Source organism: Chiloscyllium plagiosum, chromosome 34 (genome assembly GCF_004010195.1).
Source record: "Chiloscyllium plagiosum isolate BGI_BamShark_2017 chromosome 34, ASM401019v2, whole genome shotgun sequence".
In the NCBI taxonomy this organism is placed as follows: Eukaryota; Metazoa; Chordata; class Chondrichthyes; order Orectolobiformes; family Hemiscylliidae; genus Chiloscyllium; species Chiloscyllium plagiosum.
The window spans coordinates 19,740,618-19,758,306 of record NC_057743.1 but is presented as its reverse complement, the minus strand read 5'-3'; the positions used below and the strand labels follow the sequence as shown (position 1 = coordinate 19,758,306).

The 17,689-nt window shown below is 40.5% G+C and overlaps 1 protein-coding gene across 1 annotated transcript; it reads right to left on the bottom strand.

Annotated features, from left to right (window-relative positions):
• Positions 1 to 2,694: 2,694 nt before the first annotated feature.
• On the bottom strand, positions 2,695 to 17,315 carry hspb7 (heat shock protein family, member 7 (cardiovascular)). The gene is made up of 3 exons (XM_043675731.1): positions 16,992 to 17,315; positions 12,859 to 12,992; positions 2,695 to 5,318 (listed from the first exon to the last, which is right to left on the bottom strand). The coding sequence occupies exons 1-3, from the start codon at positions 17,188 to 17,190 to the stop codon at positions 5,133 to 5,135; spliced, it is 519 nt and encodes a 172-aa protein (XP_043531666.1). The 5' UTR covers positions 17,191 to 17,315; the 3' UTR covers positions 2,695 to 5,132.
• Between the last annotated feature and the right edge of the window lie 374 nt (positions 17,316 to 17,689).

Sequence of the window (17,689 nt, the reverse complement as noted above, 5' to 3'; positions counted from 1 at the left end):
GGTGTTTGTAAACTCATGACAAATCTAACTTCAGATGACGAGGCGAACTGTGTTCATTATTTACCAATAATTGCAGTATTTTGTTGAGGAAATGTTTTGAGGTTTGTTTGCTGAAGACAACAGGTTTAGCATTTTACATCAGTTACAAACATGATGGTGTAATCATTTTTGCCACTAACTGCACCAGCTTGAAGACACATGGATCATGCTTAAGGCATGAAAATGCCTTCGCTACTTTGGAATTCAATATGCAGTCAGTATGTTGGTGACATAATCATGATTTTTCACTGTTAAATTATTTAATTGATTGCAATTGAAATATGGGCTTTGATTTTTAAGTTGGATGGATTTGGAGCACATGACAAATCCACATTCTGCTGCCTGGGTGACATTGGCCCCTGTTTTTAAAGGGCTGTACATTCAGAGTTCAGGAGTGTGGGGCTGGGTCCTGAATGGATGGAAAACAGCCTGACTAGGAAAGCCCGCTACAGAAAGACACAGCGGAGGAGTGAGCAGAAGAACAGTGGTAGATTGTAGTTGCAGGGTATTTGGAAGTTCATGGTAGTTGCCAGGGGGTGAGATCTGGCGTAAGGGAGAGATTGCAAGGGATTCAGAACAGTTGCGGGGGCGGTGAATGAGATGGTGTAGGGGTGAGGCAATGTTCAGGAGGGGCAAAAGTAGGATGTCAAGTAGTGGTTAGGGGTTCAGGATTGCAGAAATATTTATCCCATCTGGAGAGTATGGAGGGCTTACCATGGCAAATCAGTGTGCTGACTGAGTCAGGTACTCTGTGGAGACTGTATTGGGGCCAGAGAGAATGGAGGGTAAGTAAAGATGTTCAATATACATATATCTCATAGAGCTGAGTATGATGATATTTGAGGAGCACTGCCGTGACAGATACCAGTATTATAAATCTAGTGTCAGTGCTGCTGTTCATGAACAGCATTCCTTTACTCTGATTTTCTCTTGTTTTTTTTCCAGAGATAGATGAATCTTCTTAGGGGTGACATCTTAGCTGCCACCGATCACACTCACCCCTGCACTCAAAGCAAAAATGAGAAAATCTCACTTGTTTCATCACTGTCCCATGACAGAGTTATTCAGCCAGTTGTTGATTTCCTTTGCTGAAATGTTCTTATATCACCTGTTTACTTGGGGAATGAGTGAGGGATGATTCATCTGCTTGTATGACTGCTGTGGGAAACGCCAGTGAGAGTCAAAGTACAATTGCAGAGCCACAAATGAACAGAAATGAGCTCACTGCTTCAGCAATTTTCAAGTGGCTGTACATGAAGATTTGAAATTCTGTTTTCAGTGTTCAGGAATATATGTTCCAATGTGATTAGTAATAGTCTCAGATGGAGTGTGGTATGATCAAGTATTTGCTGGGGCTGACTTAAAGATAAGGGATGGGCTTTACTTTATGCGCAGTCTGTGAGAATGCAATAAATGATCTAGTCTCCATCTCCACTGCCTAATTGCGAAGGGTTTGTCTTCTCACTGTCCAAGCAAGTGTCAGATAGCAAAAGGCTTGTTGCCTTAAATAGAAATATGGTTTTAAGTAGATAAGCAACTGTTAGTCTTGCCAAGGAGTGGGTGTATTGTTTGAGTCAGAGGCCTTTTAATCTAGACCACATCCTGCTCAGGCACAGAAACAGTAATAAGAATTATGATTATTTCAGTGAAGCAGTGAGGAACAGGTGAGGTATTTGTAAAAACCATTTTTGGGGCAGGAATATATGAAACAGGTATCAACTAAAGCAGCGATACAAATTCCAGGGATGGGGAATTTTACAAGATTAAGGCTTGCTAAGGCACAGGCTACATGGTGAAAGTAGAAGAAACAACTAAAACTTGGAAAAGACAGAATTAGTCCAAACTGGAGTTCCATATTAATGTACACAAGATGAGTTTGAACCAGTTGTAACTTCCAAGTTTTGTTGGTTCTTCCTTTTGATTTGGATCAAAAGAGATCAATGGTAAATTTGATAGAGCTGTAGAAGGTTATTGCTGGATTGAATGGGGTAGACAATTTAAAGCATTTGGGGTGACACAAGATCTGTGAGACACAGATGTGAGAGATGCTGGGCAAGAGGAGGAAGAAAGAATTGTATAGCAAGTTGTAATGTCCAGGAACTTGCTGCCCATAATGGCCATGGAACAAGATGATGAATGATTTCTGAAGGAAATTGAATGGACAATTGAAGACAATAAATTCACTGCTCTATTGGGATAGAGTGGGGCAGCAGAACTGACAGGAATGCTGTGCAGAGAGCCACCATAGACTCAATGGGCTGAATGGAATTCCTTTCTGTGATGTGATGACTATGATTCTATGATATGGATGTCTAGAAAAACCTTAGAAAGAGAGAGAAATATGTGGAATATGTGGTAATGGGTAATCATCACCAAGTTTTGATGTATTTCCTTTAGCTCTGCTTGTGTTTGAAGCCCACTAATTGCCTGCATTACCTCTTTGTCATTGCTCTGAGATGTTGTCCTAGCGATGAAAACAGGAGCATTGGAGCACATGAGGTTCAATGGCAGGGGTCAGTACTCATCAGGGTGTGTCCTGATTTGGATATCTCTTAAGCAGCACAAAAACATATTGTTCTAGAGCAATGAAGATGTATCATTTCATGAAGACATGTCACAAGTCAAAATTTCCAGAACAATAAAGACTCAACTTCCTTGACAACAGAGTGGAGTATATTTATTTATTTTAGCACAACGACAGTGGAATTCTATTAGCTATAATAGGAAAGAGGAAATACATTTACTTTTTGAAGTAACACCAATAATAGTACTGACTATAAGTATGGCAAACATTAGAATGGGATAAAAATATGAGATCAAGAATTTTTCATAAGATCTTTTCCAAAGTGGCATGTTTTTAACTGCGTGTGGATTCAAAAGCATACATAGATTGAATTTAAAGCTCAAACAACCATGATTCATTAATACTGTTTTGTCTGTCAAATGTATGCATGTTTTTAAGCTCTGGCTAGGGCGTGAACCATGGATCACAAAGTTAAGATAAATGATTGGCTATTTGGGACTTGGATGAAGAGAAACATCTTCACTTAATGTGGATGAAAATGTCTACCCCAGTGAGCTATGGATGCTCAGTTGTTGAGGATTCTAAATCAGAGATTGATAGATTTTTGGGACCAAAGGGAAAAGAATATTCAATAGTGTGCAAAAATATAGCATCTACTAGGCCTTATCCTGGTAGATTTCTTCAGTTCCTGTTGAAACTAACTTAAGTGATTGTCTGCTTCAATGGGTGATCTTACTAAAAGTGCCATTACAAGATCTTCAGCAGCAAGAGGTTAGTATCAGCATTGGATTGATGGTGCTTTCCCTTGCAACATCTCCAAAAGAGACCAAAGATGGTTGACAAAGAACAGCATCATCTACAGGAGTGAATGACATAACACAATTGAATGTTGCTGACATTGTCTTGTTTAATCAAATTGTGTATGACAGAGGAATAATGGAGGAGCCTCAAGAACCTTAATTAATAATGAATGTACTAAGTGTGAAGTCACAGAAAACCTCTAAATCCTGAAACTTCACAGTGTGCTTTCTTGAAATCTCCCAAAATTCTTTAAGTAATAAGTTTGAATCTGAAAATGTCCATGCTGTTGTGTTGAAGATAAAGCCCATCACTATTACACAGTAAGGTCTGGCTCTGTTCTCAATACAGTATGTGCTAATGTCTCGAGTGAGATGCTGAGGAGCTCATGACACTGGGAAACAATGTTGTATTAAGGGAATGATCTACAAATTTAAACAAGTTTATATTTCAGAGGGAAGATTGCCAAGGCCTTTCTCATCGAGGTATATTTTATTAAATGGTATAAACAGTGTAAATATGGAATACTAATCTGCAGTAAACCAAGAAATTAAGACCAGAGGACATAATTTAAATGAATGAGAATAAATTTGATACAAAGTAAAGCAATAAATGCCTGTCATAGTCTGCCAAGTATCAGATCAAATCATTTAGGATATTCATAACAGAACTGGCAGCTTGATTGGAAGGTTGGGGTATTACAGAAAGAAAGTACAAACCTACATTTATATGGCAACTTTCACAACCTCAGAGCTTCACAAGCCCTTAAACAGCCAATGAAGTATTTATATTGTGAAGTGTAGTCTCTGTTTTAATTTCGGGAAATATGGGAACTAATGTGAATGCTGCAACGTTGCACAAACAGTAATGTGGGAATGTGTTTTCTGGGGTGGGGAAGAGGGCGTGTGGTGGGAAAGGGAGGTGGAGAGTGGTGGGTGGAATGGGGGTGGGGATAGCAGTAGGGAAGTATAGTGAAGCCTCTCAGAAAAGTTGTTTCCAAACTGACAATTTTGAATATATTAGAGGGGTAACGTGCCCTACACCATCAATATGACTACATTTATGTAATGCAATATTGTGGCTTATGTGACGATTAAGAAATTTTGGCTATATTAAATAATGTTTCATTTAATCAATGACAAAATGGCAAGGCTATTGGACCTAATGGTCCTTTCCTATTCCTAAGGGGTCTTATATTCTTGTATTTTGAAACTATTTCCCTATTAGCAGCATACACTCTTATACACTCATCTAAGTGACAGAAATTAATCACTTATCAAAGAACAAAATACAGCATTATGATGCAAATCTATATACAAAACACATACACAGGAAAATTAAACCTAGGAGGGGTCAAATGATAAAATAATCTACCAATGTTTCTGATCTATTCTACTTTACAATAGAAGACCATTCACACACTCAGAGCTTTGTTGTCTCCATGTAATGAAAGTATCAGTCATTTTGGAACAAGAAAACATTCAAACAAGTCTGCCACTGTCTTGTGAGTCGTAGATTAGTCATGGATACATAGTATAAATGGAATTACTAAATAATGTGATAGAAAGTGTCAAATATTTTATTGCACAGGCTTTGCTCAATGTTTCCATGCCTACAAGAGTTGAGATGATATTTTACAATGGTATGTTGGTAGGGTGAGGTGTGAATTAGACACTAGCACATGCAGTATTCTGCATGACTGAATCACTACCACTGGCATTATCAAACACCACCCAGCATTACCATGACGTAGCTCTCATCCCTTGCCTGCTCAGATCTTAATTTCAGTTCGGAAAGTCTGTTGCACATGTTCAGTGTGCTTGGCTGGGTGCCTCTTTGCTTTAATCGTCAGCATCCCATCATCACCCAGGGCGGAGGTCACAGAGGTGGGGTCCACATCATCTGGTAGCTGACATTTGTGTGTGAATGTGTTCATGACAGTTCCATCTGCAGCAAGCTGAAATTAAAAAAAAATTGCTTTATATTTGTATTGAGCCTGTGAGAACATGGTGCCTACTCCCACATGTGGGCTGAGCCAATATGAAATTGTGCGAGAAAAACAGAAATTACTGGAAAAGCTCAGCACTTCTGGCAGCACCTGTGGAGAGGAAGCAGAGTTAATAATTCCTTAATAATGGAAGAAGAGTCACTGGATCTGAAACATTAACACTACTTTCTCTCCAGAAATGCTGCTAAACCCAACAACAGGATATAAGAGCAAAATGAGGCCATTTAGCCAATGTGCTATATTTCCTCAAGGATATGACCTCACACATGTATAGACTGTGATAATAATGTGCGGTAGGTTTCTTGTTGTGAGTACAAGAGCTGTCAATTTGTATTGATACTATTTTCAATGCCATAAAATAGTACTAGAGACATGACAGTCTTTAACACTTTAATTGCTTTAGTGTTAAATTAGACATAGATTGTAGGCTAGATGCACAAATTAAATAATTTGACCACTTATTATTCATAAGTTTGCGGGAGAGATTCAGGGAAGAATGATAAAAGTGATACATGGACAAAGTGTGTGTTAAAGGGTTAATTTTCTCTTTCTGTAGCGGCACATTTTGGGAAAGCATATGTGGCAGCTCGCAACGTTCCGCCTATTAAAGTTATCAGACAGATAATCATAGACGTCATCCCCAATTTCCCAGCTTGTGGTTTTGGCAATAAGGCTTTGCACCACTTGTTCCAACATTTTCCAACAGGCAAAATATGTCTATGTTTCATTAAAGTAAAACAAAGGAGGAAAGAAGAGATGCTAATGGGGAATGTAGGTAGGTGAAAATGGGTTGGCTGTGCTGAAAGTAGTTGAGAGTGTGTTGCTGGAAAAGCACAGCAGGTCAGGCAGCATCCGGGGAGCAGGAAAACTGACATTTCAGGCCGGAGCCCTTCATCAGGGATGGCCCCTGTGTTGAAAGTAGCCCGTGACATGACAGGACCTGGGGTTTTGGTGTGGGTAAAGGACACGGAAGAAGGTGTTGAAGTCGATATTGAGTCCTGAAGGCTACAGGCTTCCCTTCTGAAATATCTATCCCTTTGTCTGCCTAACTGACTTTCTCTCACTCGGTGCTCCATTTCCACTTATCGCTTACTTTTTACATCCCTGCTGCCTCCACCATTTGTCTTCAGTATATTGGCTACTATCAGTTCTGGACCTGAAATGTTAACTCTGTTTTCTCTCCAACAGATGCTGCCAGACCTGCTGAATTTTTACAGCAATTTATTTTAATCTACAGTTCATGTCAAATTTGGTCCTGGGCTGTGTTTTCTGTTCATAGTGACCTTACACAGTTGCTACAATAGCCTAGTTGATGCAGGACTAGATCCAGCAACTCAGTCTTAGCGAGTCAATATTCCCATAATGGCAAATTGGGAAATGGGGCCTGGATTTTATTGTTTCTGGTGGGATGAGAGAGGTGTAACTGGAAGTGTGTGGTTTACCTCCTCCTGCCTGTGCCAATTGGTGAATGAAATATTGGACTGTTCAACACATAGGGGCACAATTTATGTTCAGATTGGAGATTCCTCACCCAATTATACATCTAGGTCAGATATCAGCTGGGCGAAGGGCTAAGCCACAAACTGAGAGTCAGTCACTGCCACCAATTCAAAGACCCCTCTCCTTTCACTCTCTCCTTATTTGTGATGATAAACTAAACACAGTGAATAAATAAAGTCTAATAATAACCGGCACTCCCACCTTTAGCAGCAGACTCTGCTGCTACATGTATCTATAGTCCTGCATGTAGGTCTTTTCAATCACACAAGAGTTGCCTCCTCATAAGCAGAGTGAGTTACTTCCAAACATTTTCCCATCTGACTACCAAGAAATGGAGTGTGAGACAACAAGGTTGTGGTTAATTGGCTCCTTAACAAGCTCAATAGCTTGAAATAGTAAAGAGTTCATTTTTTTTCAAAATGCTAGATAAGCCTCTGATTTTGGCGTCTTAACCTTCCTTAAATTCCCAGACTGGTTGATGGGTGTTGGATTGCTGAGCTAACTGTATTTTATGGAATGTGAAGGGTTGGAATGGGAATAACCCCAGCTCTTTCATTAATGTAATTAGAGTCATAGAGTCATTGACATGTACAGCATGGAAACAGACCCTTCGGTCCAACTCGTTCATGCCGACCAGGTATCCCAACCCAATCTCGTCCCTTTTTTTATTGGGCTGGGTGCTGGCAGGTGAGACTAGATCAGGAGGTGACAGGACTACCTAAATTTCGTTTGATCTCAGCCTCACCCTTTGTGGTTGGTCAACATTTAATATCCTCAGAAAAACTGGGGCTGGCTGCACATTAAATACTGTCTTGTTAATGTTGTTCATGTCCCAGGAAAACATTTTTCAAATGTAGTAGGCCATAAGAAATAGGAACAGGAGTAGGCCATTTGGCCCTTTGAGATCGCTGCATCATTCAATAGGATCATGGCTGATCCTTCATTCCTCATGTCCAATTTACTGCCTTTTCCCTATAACCCTTGATTCCCTGACTGATCAAGAATCTATCTCAACCTTAAATATACACAAGGATTCTGCCCCTTCAGCTCTCAGTGGCAAGGAGTCCAAGGACTCACAACCCTCTGAGAGAAGAAATTCATCCTCTTGTCAGTCGTAAATTGGCACTCTTTTATAAAATCCCTTCAGTGCAGAAAGAGGCCATTCAGCCCATTGAGTCAGCATTGATCCTCTGAAGAGCATCCACCCACACCCACGCCCTCACCACCCTATTCCACATTTCCCATGGTGAATCTACTTAGCCTGTTTCTCTCTGGACACAGCATGGCAATTTAGCATGGCCAATTCACCGAACCAACACATCTTTGGATTGTGGGAGGAAACCCGTAGCACCTGAATGAAATCCACGCAGACACAGGGAGAAAAGCAAACTCTACACCAACAGTCATCCAAGGGTGGGATCAAACCCGGGTCCCTGGCCCTGTGAGGCAGCAGTACTAGTCACTAAGTCACTGTGCCTGAGATTGTGCCACCTGGCCCTTGACTCTCCTAAGAGGGGAAGTATCCTCTCAGCATTTACCCTGCCAAACCCCTTAAGAATCCTATATGTCTCAATGAGATTATCCCTCATTCTTCTAAATTCCAGTGAGTAGAGTCCCTATCTGTCTAATCTTTGATCAAAAGACAATCACTTCATACCAAAGATCATGCGAGTGAACCTCTGAACTCTGCCTACAATGAAATTATATCTTTTCTTAAATAAGGGAAGCAAAATTGCTCACAGTATTCTAGATGTGGTCTCACTAGCACCTTGCACAGCTGCAGTAAGACTTCCCTACTCATACTCCAATCCCCTTGAAATGAGGACCAACATTCTATTAGCCTTCTCGATCACTTACTGCACCCAGATGGTTTTCTGGGTTTTGTGCACAAATATCCCATGTCCCTTTATGAGATTTCTTCAAACAATTTTATTTCTATAAATCAGTTGCTTGTTAGCCATCTCAGGTGGGGAGGAGGGGTGCTTATTGGTAAAGTTGCTGCACTAGTAATCAAGAATCCCAGGCTAGACAGTGAAATTTGAATTCAATATAAATCTGAAATAAAAACTAGTCTAATGATAACAATCTAACCATTGATTGTCATAAAAACCCAGATGATTCACTGTTGCCTTTTAGGGAAGGAAATCTACTGCCCTTACCTGGTCTGGCCTACATGGGACTCCAGACCTACAGCAAGGTGGTTGACTCTTCATTGCTGTAGGTCTGGAGTCATAAATTTATTTTAAAAAAACACAACTACATTGGAACTGACAACCTAACAAACATGCAAAACAATTTTGAGAATATCAAAATGTGATTGGGTGTTACAATTAGTGAGTTGAAGTACGTGATCAATGTTCTGTGGTCCACTTTTGTTGCTTTCCACTGTTTTTAGAAGACTTGATGTCCTCTTCTGCAAGAGAGGAGCAGAGTAGAAATGTGAAATCTTGTCGTGATGTAGATTTCTTAACTGTAAAACTGGAAAATTGGTACAAATTGGAGAGGCAAAGTGAGACAGTGTAAGTCTTCTCAAGAAGGTTTATCACATGTAAAGGATATGCGAGAAACTGTGGGACAATTTCAGGATTTGAATAGTGGGAGACACATCCCAAGAGAGAAAAATGTCTCTCTACAGTTGTGTATCCATCCAGCTTTCCGATTACTCTGGTGGCAAATGTTTTTGGCTGGGAATACTAGCACACAGCAGAGCTTGTAAGTAAGGGCATGACTTTGGCAGCTAAAATGCTCTTTGAGAAGACTGAGCAATAGGTCATTGGGACTTCACCCCCTGCTCCAAAACTCAAGTCTATGAGTGTTGCACCTTCCTTTACCTCACAGCATATTACCTCACAGCATATAAAGATAGACTCTTTATTGCACAACCTTTCAGCACCTCCTGGTTGGTGTCTGGTCTGATTCAGTGCAAGTATGGAATCACTAGGAGCTGAGCTTAGTCTGAAAATGTGGAGTAGAGTACTCGGCCAGAGTGTAGCATTGAGGCAGATTAGACCTTTATCGATACAGCACTGAGAAGATCTTGTAGATGTTGCAGGATGGCAGCATTATCTTCTGTTTTGTATATAATGAGAAGATGACGAAAGACCTCTGAAACCAATTTTTATGTAGCATTGTCATTTTTTGGAATGCAGCAACTTTTGATGACTTGGAATGTACTACCTGAAATATAGATTGAATATAGATTCAATCGTAATGGTCAAAAAGGGATTTGAATAAATACTTGTCAGGGTATTGCAGTTAATTCTTTCAAGATCTGGCATGGCCATGATGGCTCAAAATGGCCGCCTTCTGTGCCATATCCCTGATTTTGATATTTGTGGAAAATAAATCTATAATTCAGCTGAAAATAGCTTTGGATCTATTTAGAATGTGCAATTGTTAGAATGAAATCCAGTATTGAGACTGATCTTGGTGTATTTGTTGCTGGGATGAAGAGTTGAGATTGAGCAAGTTTAGACCTTAAGTGGCAGTGAGCTGAGTGCCACAGTTATTTTTAGAAGTGATAAAATCCAGCTCACCTGTCTTTCATTTGTAAAAGAGAAAGCACATGCCCCAATTGAGTCCAAGATCTGACTAAGATTGTTTAAAACCTACAGTAAATCAAATTAATTTCAGGAGGTCTAATGTGGGATGTGGAGAAATTTTCACTATGGACAACTTTTCACCATGCCATGTACCAGTGCGGACTCTACATGCAACTAATAGTATTTTACGGATGAGGGGGAACTGGAAGCACATGCATCCCTAGGCAGAATCTTGTGCCAGTGAGGGGGGACTTAGCCAACAAATAATTGGAGCCGCAGGACAAAAATCTTAAATTTTAGTCCAAACGTCATGATGACTTTTTTTTTGCAAAACAATCTTTGTTTCCTAATGCAATCCGCAATAGCTGTCCAACTTGGGAAATTAAATCATTCGATTGAGTGAGCTAGTGACACCCCAAGTCACTTCTCTCTGGGGCCACCCGTATTAAGTGCTAATCAGGCTCTCGATAGGCCTCTGGGACTTTCTCTGGAGTTAGGAGCCCAGTAGGCCTGCTGCTGTGCTTAAATCTATTCTTGAAGGTTTCCATACATGATTTCCCCCAAATTCCAGCCAGTAATTTGACAACATTTCCACTCTCATGCTTATCCTATGCCAACTGAAAAGAAAAAAGCCTCATTAATCAATTCTGTGATCCTTGACTGTCAGCCAAACTGCCTCTGTCTCCCTCTATTTCCAATATTTTTATATCAGTGAAAAAGAGAGGTTGAAAGTATATGCCAAAAGAAACATGATCTGTGTAACGTCGCACACAGTGGTTTCTTAGAGATTGATCTTCAATTATGTGGAGAAATTCCAGGCTAATCCTGCAGGCTTGGCAACATCAGGTCCGAGGGGCTGTATCCTGCCCGCTGAGGAGATGTTGGTGACTTCTGTTGGAATGGCACCCACCCAAGGGCCAGCACCAAAGCCACTGGTAAAAGATGGCAGGAGAGGATTTGGGATGTGGTCGTGGGAAGTGCAGCAAGAGCTGCGGGCAGCTCCAGATGGATTCCCCGGCTCCTTCCCAATGCTGGGTCCTTCAGTTTAGATTAGAGTGGTGCTGGAAAAGCACAGCAGTTCAGGCAGCATCCAAGGAGCAGTAAAATCGACATTTCGGACAAAAGCCCATCATCAGGAATACAGGCAGAGAGCCTGAAGGGTGGAGAGATAAATGAGAGGAGGGTGGGGGTGGGGAGAAAGTAGCATAGAGTACAATAGGTGAGTGGGGGAGGGGATGAAGGTGATAGGTCAGGGAGGAGGGTGGAGTGGATAGGTGGAAAGGAAGATAGACAGGTAAGACAAGTCATGAGGACAGTGCTGAGCAGGAAGTTTGGATCTGGGGTGAGGTGGGGGAAGGGTAAATGAGGAAACTGGTGAAGTCCACATTGATGCCCTGGGGTTGAAACCCTGCTGGGTCCTTCAGTCAGGCACTGAGCATCATTGAACAAAGTATTCCAATTGATACTGTTCTGATCAGAAAGCATGCCAGGGTTTGCCTGTTATGCATGTTGCATGGCAACCCCCTGTTGGGTCAAGACCAGTGGCAGCACCAAGGACTTACGTGAGGGCATAAATGAGCACAGGGCACAAAGGCCATCCATGTGCCTTTTTGCCTTGGGTTGAATTGAGGTGGAAGCTTGAAGTTGACAGTGTCCTCCTGCCCACCCCCCTCAGCACAAACCCAGCACAGGAGGGAACAGGAATCTGTCCTCTGAGTCAGAAGTGAAGTCCCAAACCCAGACATGAGCACAAAATTTAAGCTAATATTCCAGTGCAGCATTGAGGGAGTACTGTGCTGTTGGTGACACCATCTTTTGGATGGGACATTAAACAGGTGTTGTAATAGCAAACATTACACAATTTTGAACAATAGTAAGCAGAGTCCTGGGCCAATATTTCTCTGACAGTGAACATCATCATACAGAATGGATTATTTAGTAATGATCATGCTTGTGTTTGAAGGAGTTTGCTGTGTACAAATTGATTGCTGTTTTTCCTTCATTGTTACAGGAACTGCACTTCAATAGTCCGTTGTTGGCTGGAGAGTGCTTTGAGGGGTCATGACGGATGCTGTATAAACACAAGTCTTTCTTTTTATAGATGATAAAAATCTTTCAGCAATCTCCTTTGAACTGAAGGAAAAGTGTCCTTATGACCAGAAGACTTTGATATGGTGCTTTGGAGATGTTCAACCGTACAAGTTACAAGGCGAAAGTGAAGTGTGGTGCTGGTAAAGCACAGCAGGTCAGGCAGCATCTGAGGAGCAGGAGAGTCGACATTTCGGGCAAAAGCCTTTCATCAGTATGAGCCCTCATTCCTAATGAAGGGCTTTTACCTGAAACATCGACTCTCCTGCTCCTCGGATGCTGCCTGACCTGCTGTGCTTTTCCAGCACTACATTGTCGATGTGCAAATTACGAATCGAGGCTTGATGATGGTGCCTTACCTTTTCAGCATGAACTTCAATCTGATTATTAGAGGTGGTAACAATAATATCTTCAGGTGAGAAGTCACTCACATCTACTGTGAACTGGTAATTGTCTCCCATGGTCTTTACATTTCCAGTATTTCCTGGGCGGCCTATTTTGGGGTAAAACACATTGAATAATCCCATCAGCTATGTTTGTATTTGGCAATGTCTGTAATGTATGCTATTGCATAAGTTGGAGAGTTGGACGGTTTCCATTCTAATTGGATGCAATCCTATGCAGATGCTTAGTCATTGAAAATTAATGCTTGAGTCAATTCTATATAAGTGCGATGATAAGCCAAGCTGACACTCTGGTATCTAACATGTGAAAGATATCTACAGCAATATGTTAAAATGCATGAGTCATTATCGTGCCCAGACACTTTTAATTCAAAAGCAGCAGAGTGACCTTTTCCATCCTATTAACATTCCAGCTGCAGGCTTATTATGGGCCGCCACAGTTCTCAATCTGATGAAGCAGTATGCCAAGAAGTGAGTCGGGAGTTACATTTGGAATATGAGCTATCCAAATCTTATTCAGGAGCCTTTAATGGAGTCTGTTATGCTATAGAGATAAGATGTAGACAAACAATGCAGAAAATTAAACAAGTAGATTTTATAATGAGGTCTGGTCAATTACAAACTGTTTTCTTTGTAACATATTTTTATTTGCTTGTTCCTAGTTTCTCCCAGTTTCTCATTATCTTCTTCATTATGTCTCTTTGGATATTTTTATATATATTTTATATATATTTTTTAAACTTCATAGCCCCCACCCTCCTTTTCTGAAAATATTTAAGTGTGGTTGAACAGATGCTGGCAAACGTAGAACATCTCACCAAAGTGACCATTCTTGAATAAACCTCAACGTTTCGATATTGAAATGTGACGCTGATCTCATCTGACTCTTGATCTGTCAATCCACAATGTACTCCTCCACTAGGGTCATTAGAAAGAGATCGGGGAAGAAATTTTGACTGATTTTCCCTAAACCCCACGCATTTGCCCATCACTCGCTGAAGAAAAGGATGCTAATTGTAATAATTCCATCACCAACCATGTGATTGGCTAACAACCCATGAGGAGATCTGGTGATAAAATGACTACTGTCCCTGCCTCTGAGTCAGACACTCGGGATTGAAGAGCCCTTCCAATTCTTGATGACCAAGGGAGATGTATTCATAACAAGCATTATCAAATTGTACATCCTTCCAGTGTCAATGGCAAGAAGAGCAAGAGAGATTCCTGGTCAATCATGTGATAGTAAGAAAATCTGAACCTCTACTGTCACTACTTATAGCTCCATGTATAGAAAAGTACATTGTCATAGCATCTTGGAATTCTTGGGGGGGACAGTGTTATGACCAGATCCCATTTCCCTAAATTATTACAATTCTAGATGGGATATCCCAAATTGTCAAGATCCCACGTGAGGAGGGATAAACTGTCTCTCCTTTTTTATTCACTCGATTCGTTAGCTGGTCACAACAAAGTCAACTTTAAAAGGTCCCTTCCTTGTGAATGCATTCCTCCCAGACCAAATCAATTCATGGTTTAAAAGGAGCCACCTTAACCAGGCTTTCTTAAGTTAACAAAAGAGTGAGTTTATTACTTATTAAAATGCAGGAAGAAATAACAATGCAACGGTTTAGAATATGCACAGTTTAGGAATAATGATAACATTTTTAAAAAATGATATACAACTTAGTCCCTGTGTCATTTGTGAAAAGTGGATAGCAAAATGCTGCAGCCATCACAATGGATGTACCGGCAGCATTTGAGTAGTTACCTGTAGTTACCATTTAGCAGTCAATCTGAGATTCTTGACCTTGCAGGTTGATTGAGATTCTTTTGTCCTTGTTTCTTTTAGCAGTAGCTGGCTGGCAGCACTCAAGAGAGATTATTTTCCCTTTCTGTACCTTCAGTTCAGAGGTGTTTAATGGGCTGTTCTCAAAACTGTGACCTTCACAGCACACTCATCCATACACTAGGATGCCAGGCCACTAATAAACACAGACCAGAAGTGACACCCTTATTCCTGAGTATTCTTGAAAGGGAAGACCCAAACCATGTTTCTCAACCAGAGTGCTGTCCTTACTCCCACCATGTTCACTGTCTGAGATAACTTTCAGCGATGGTAGTTCAGTTTGTAGCACATTTCTCCCTTTTAAATGCATCTCTTTGAAGCTTCCTTGACACCCATAGGTGTGACATTCCATGGTGTCTCTCCAGGCAGCCACTGAATTTACATCCACCATCATTTTATCTGTGTTGTCTTCTTTTTGAAAAAAAAAGCAAGCTGGAATTAAAGCAAGACATGTCCATTGCTGATCAAGGGCCATGATCCACAGACATGACAACGACTTGTTCCATTAGCTGTATGGCCAATGTGGATCAGATTGCTGCTGACAGTGTGCAGTTTGATTTCTTTTCTGGTTGGGATAGATTTGGGGCTTACATGTGGTGGAGGTCATGGCGCTGTGCGGGTCAGATCTCCATTCAGGCAGAAAATAGAAGATGAACACACCTGAGGTTGAACTAGACAGTACCTTGCTGTTCTGTGTGAACACGGTGACTCACACACTCAACCCTGACAGCTGCTCCTTTTTTCTCAGTGTATTTAATTTTTTAAATCATATTTACTTCATGCTAGTACCTTTATCCGTGTGGACATCTGTGCACAAAAGACACTGAGCAACTTCTGAACTCTAGGAATTTTGTATTAGATTAGATTAGATTACTTACAGTGTGGAAACAGGCCCTTTGGACCAACAAGTTCACACCGACCCTCCAAAGCGCAACCCACCAATACCCCTAAATTTACCCCTTCACCTAACACTACGGGCAATTTAGCATGGCCAATTAACCTGACCCGTACATCTTTGGACTGTGGGAGGAAACCGGAGCACCCGGAGGAAACCCACGCAGACACGGGAAGAATGTGCAAACTCCACACAATCAGTCGCCTGAGGTTATTCAATCTTTATACATGTTGTAATCTATGACCTTGATAATCAGAGCACTAACTTTATCGATCAGCAACGTAGATTGAAACTCATTGTACTGGTCAAGTATCTCAACTTTTGAAATACACTTGAGATTTTCAAATTGTTTTACAATGATGTGTTACTAAAAGGTTTAGCATATTGTCATGGTTTCTACAAGTACAGATTAAGGAAGATGTTTGTAGGTCAATATGCAATTTTTACACTTGACTATTAGAAGGATAAACATTTGACTGTGTTATATAGAGTAACATTTAAGTGTAATTGCTGTGAAGCATCTCTCCAAACAAGAAATGTAGTAAAACAAATTAAGTAATTTTTTCAGACTTTGCATATTCACTGGCATCCACAGTCCCACAAAAAAAAGTTTCAAAACAAGCATTTTAAAATGGCTAACATTTTAAACTTTGGAATGTCAGCCCAAAGTTGAAACAGTAATGCAGAACTAAAATTCACTCCCACAGTCAGTGTACCAAATTAACTCAGGGCGGTCGGAAGGTTTTGATCCTAAGATTTTTTCTCTGTCCTTTCTCAATCTGCTGCTCTACTATAGGACTTCTTTGTTTATTAGATGTTGACTAGTTTTGTACCTTAGTTAGTTTCCTGCCCCATGATTAGCATACAAAAGTAGAATTTATTCTTATTCTATTATCACTTTTACATGTCTTGATATATACCCTGTATGAACTTAAATACAGATGCATAACCACACACATTCAGTTAAATGCACACTTCCAAATTAAGCTAATATATGGACATCATTTTAAAGTATAAATTATTTTAATTTAAATTTTGCAGAATACTTTCATTTAACTTTATCTTCCTCACTTGCATTTTTATCTTTAGTTCAAAGTATTTAAGCTGTGTTTAATTATAATTGCCTGGGGAATATCATTGCACTCTTGGTCACAATGACTTGATTTTTCTGAGATTTGTTGATCATTACTTTCTGTTTTTGTGGAATTAGATTGATTCTCTGTGTGAATTATTTTCAGATGCCAGACACAGCATCGCCTTAAATAATCAAACGAGGAGACCCATTCAATTTCTGGTGTTGATAAATGTCAGTACGGGTATTCGTTGCTCTGGACAGATTGCACTTACCTGAATATCCAAGTTGCTCACTCCGGGGCCTCAAGAAGCTTCCATGGAGGATTGAGGACTTCTCAAACTCGTCCCCAAAGAGACCTCTTGATTTATCCATGCACTGATCCAAACCTGGACCCAAAGAAGAAGAGGAGGAAGTGGTGTTCTGATGAAAGCAACGCTCAGATCTGAAAGCAGTTGAGGATTTTACACTCATGGAAGGCAGATAAACTTTAAATCTCAAAACTCAATTTCACCAGCTCCTTTCTCGCAACCCTGGATGGCCAGGAAATATTGGATATGCTTCCAAAGACCAAGTCGTCTTTTGTGCTCTGATTGTATTCTCCTCAGCTTTTATACAGACTCCTGCCAATGCGTCTGACTGCCAAAGTCAAATTTTGATGTTAATTTTAGCTCTGGCCACATCAGGCATGCAGTTGTGAAAATTCTAACAGATGAAAAGGTCGTCAGAGTCCTCCAAACAAATGGAGTGATCAGGAATGTGTTCTCATAGCAAACATTCCAGCTCAGTTTGATGGAGAACTTAAAAAAGCAATTGGTCTCCCAGCATTGCAATTCTTGTTAAAGCTGCAGCTCTGCTGTCCTGATACTGGAAAAAAGCTTTATTTAGACTTGAAGAGCTGGTTTGGGAACAATTGTAAGGATTCAAGTGACATTTTGAACATAAATGATTGTGCATTGAGTTAATGGAGAAA

What these genes read in the sequence shown, in the direction of transcription:
- hspb7 (XM_043675731.1), bottom strand. Translation starts at nt 17,190, where the DNA reads ATGAGTGTAAAATCCTCAACTGCTTTCAGATCTGAGCGTTGCTTTCAT. An exon ending in TGAGCAACTTGGATATTCAG is followed by an intron (nt 12,993 to 16,991) that starts GTAAGTGCAATC and finishes ACCCCAAAATAG; the next exon opens with GCCGCCCAGGAAATACTGGA. An exon ending in TTGAAGTTCATGCTGAAAAG is followed by an intron (nt 5,319 to 12,858) that starts GTAAGGCACCAT and finishes TTTTAATTTCAG; the next exon opens with CTTGCTGCAGATGGAACTGT.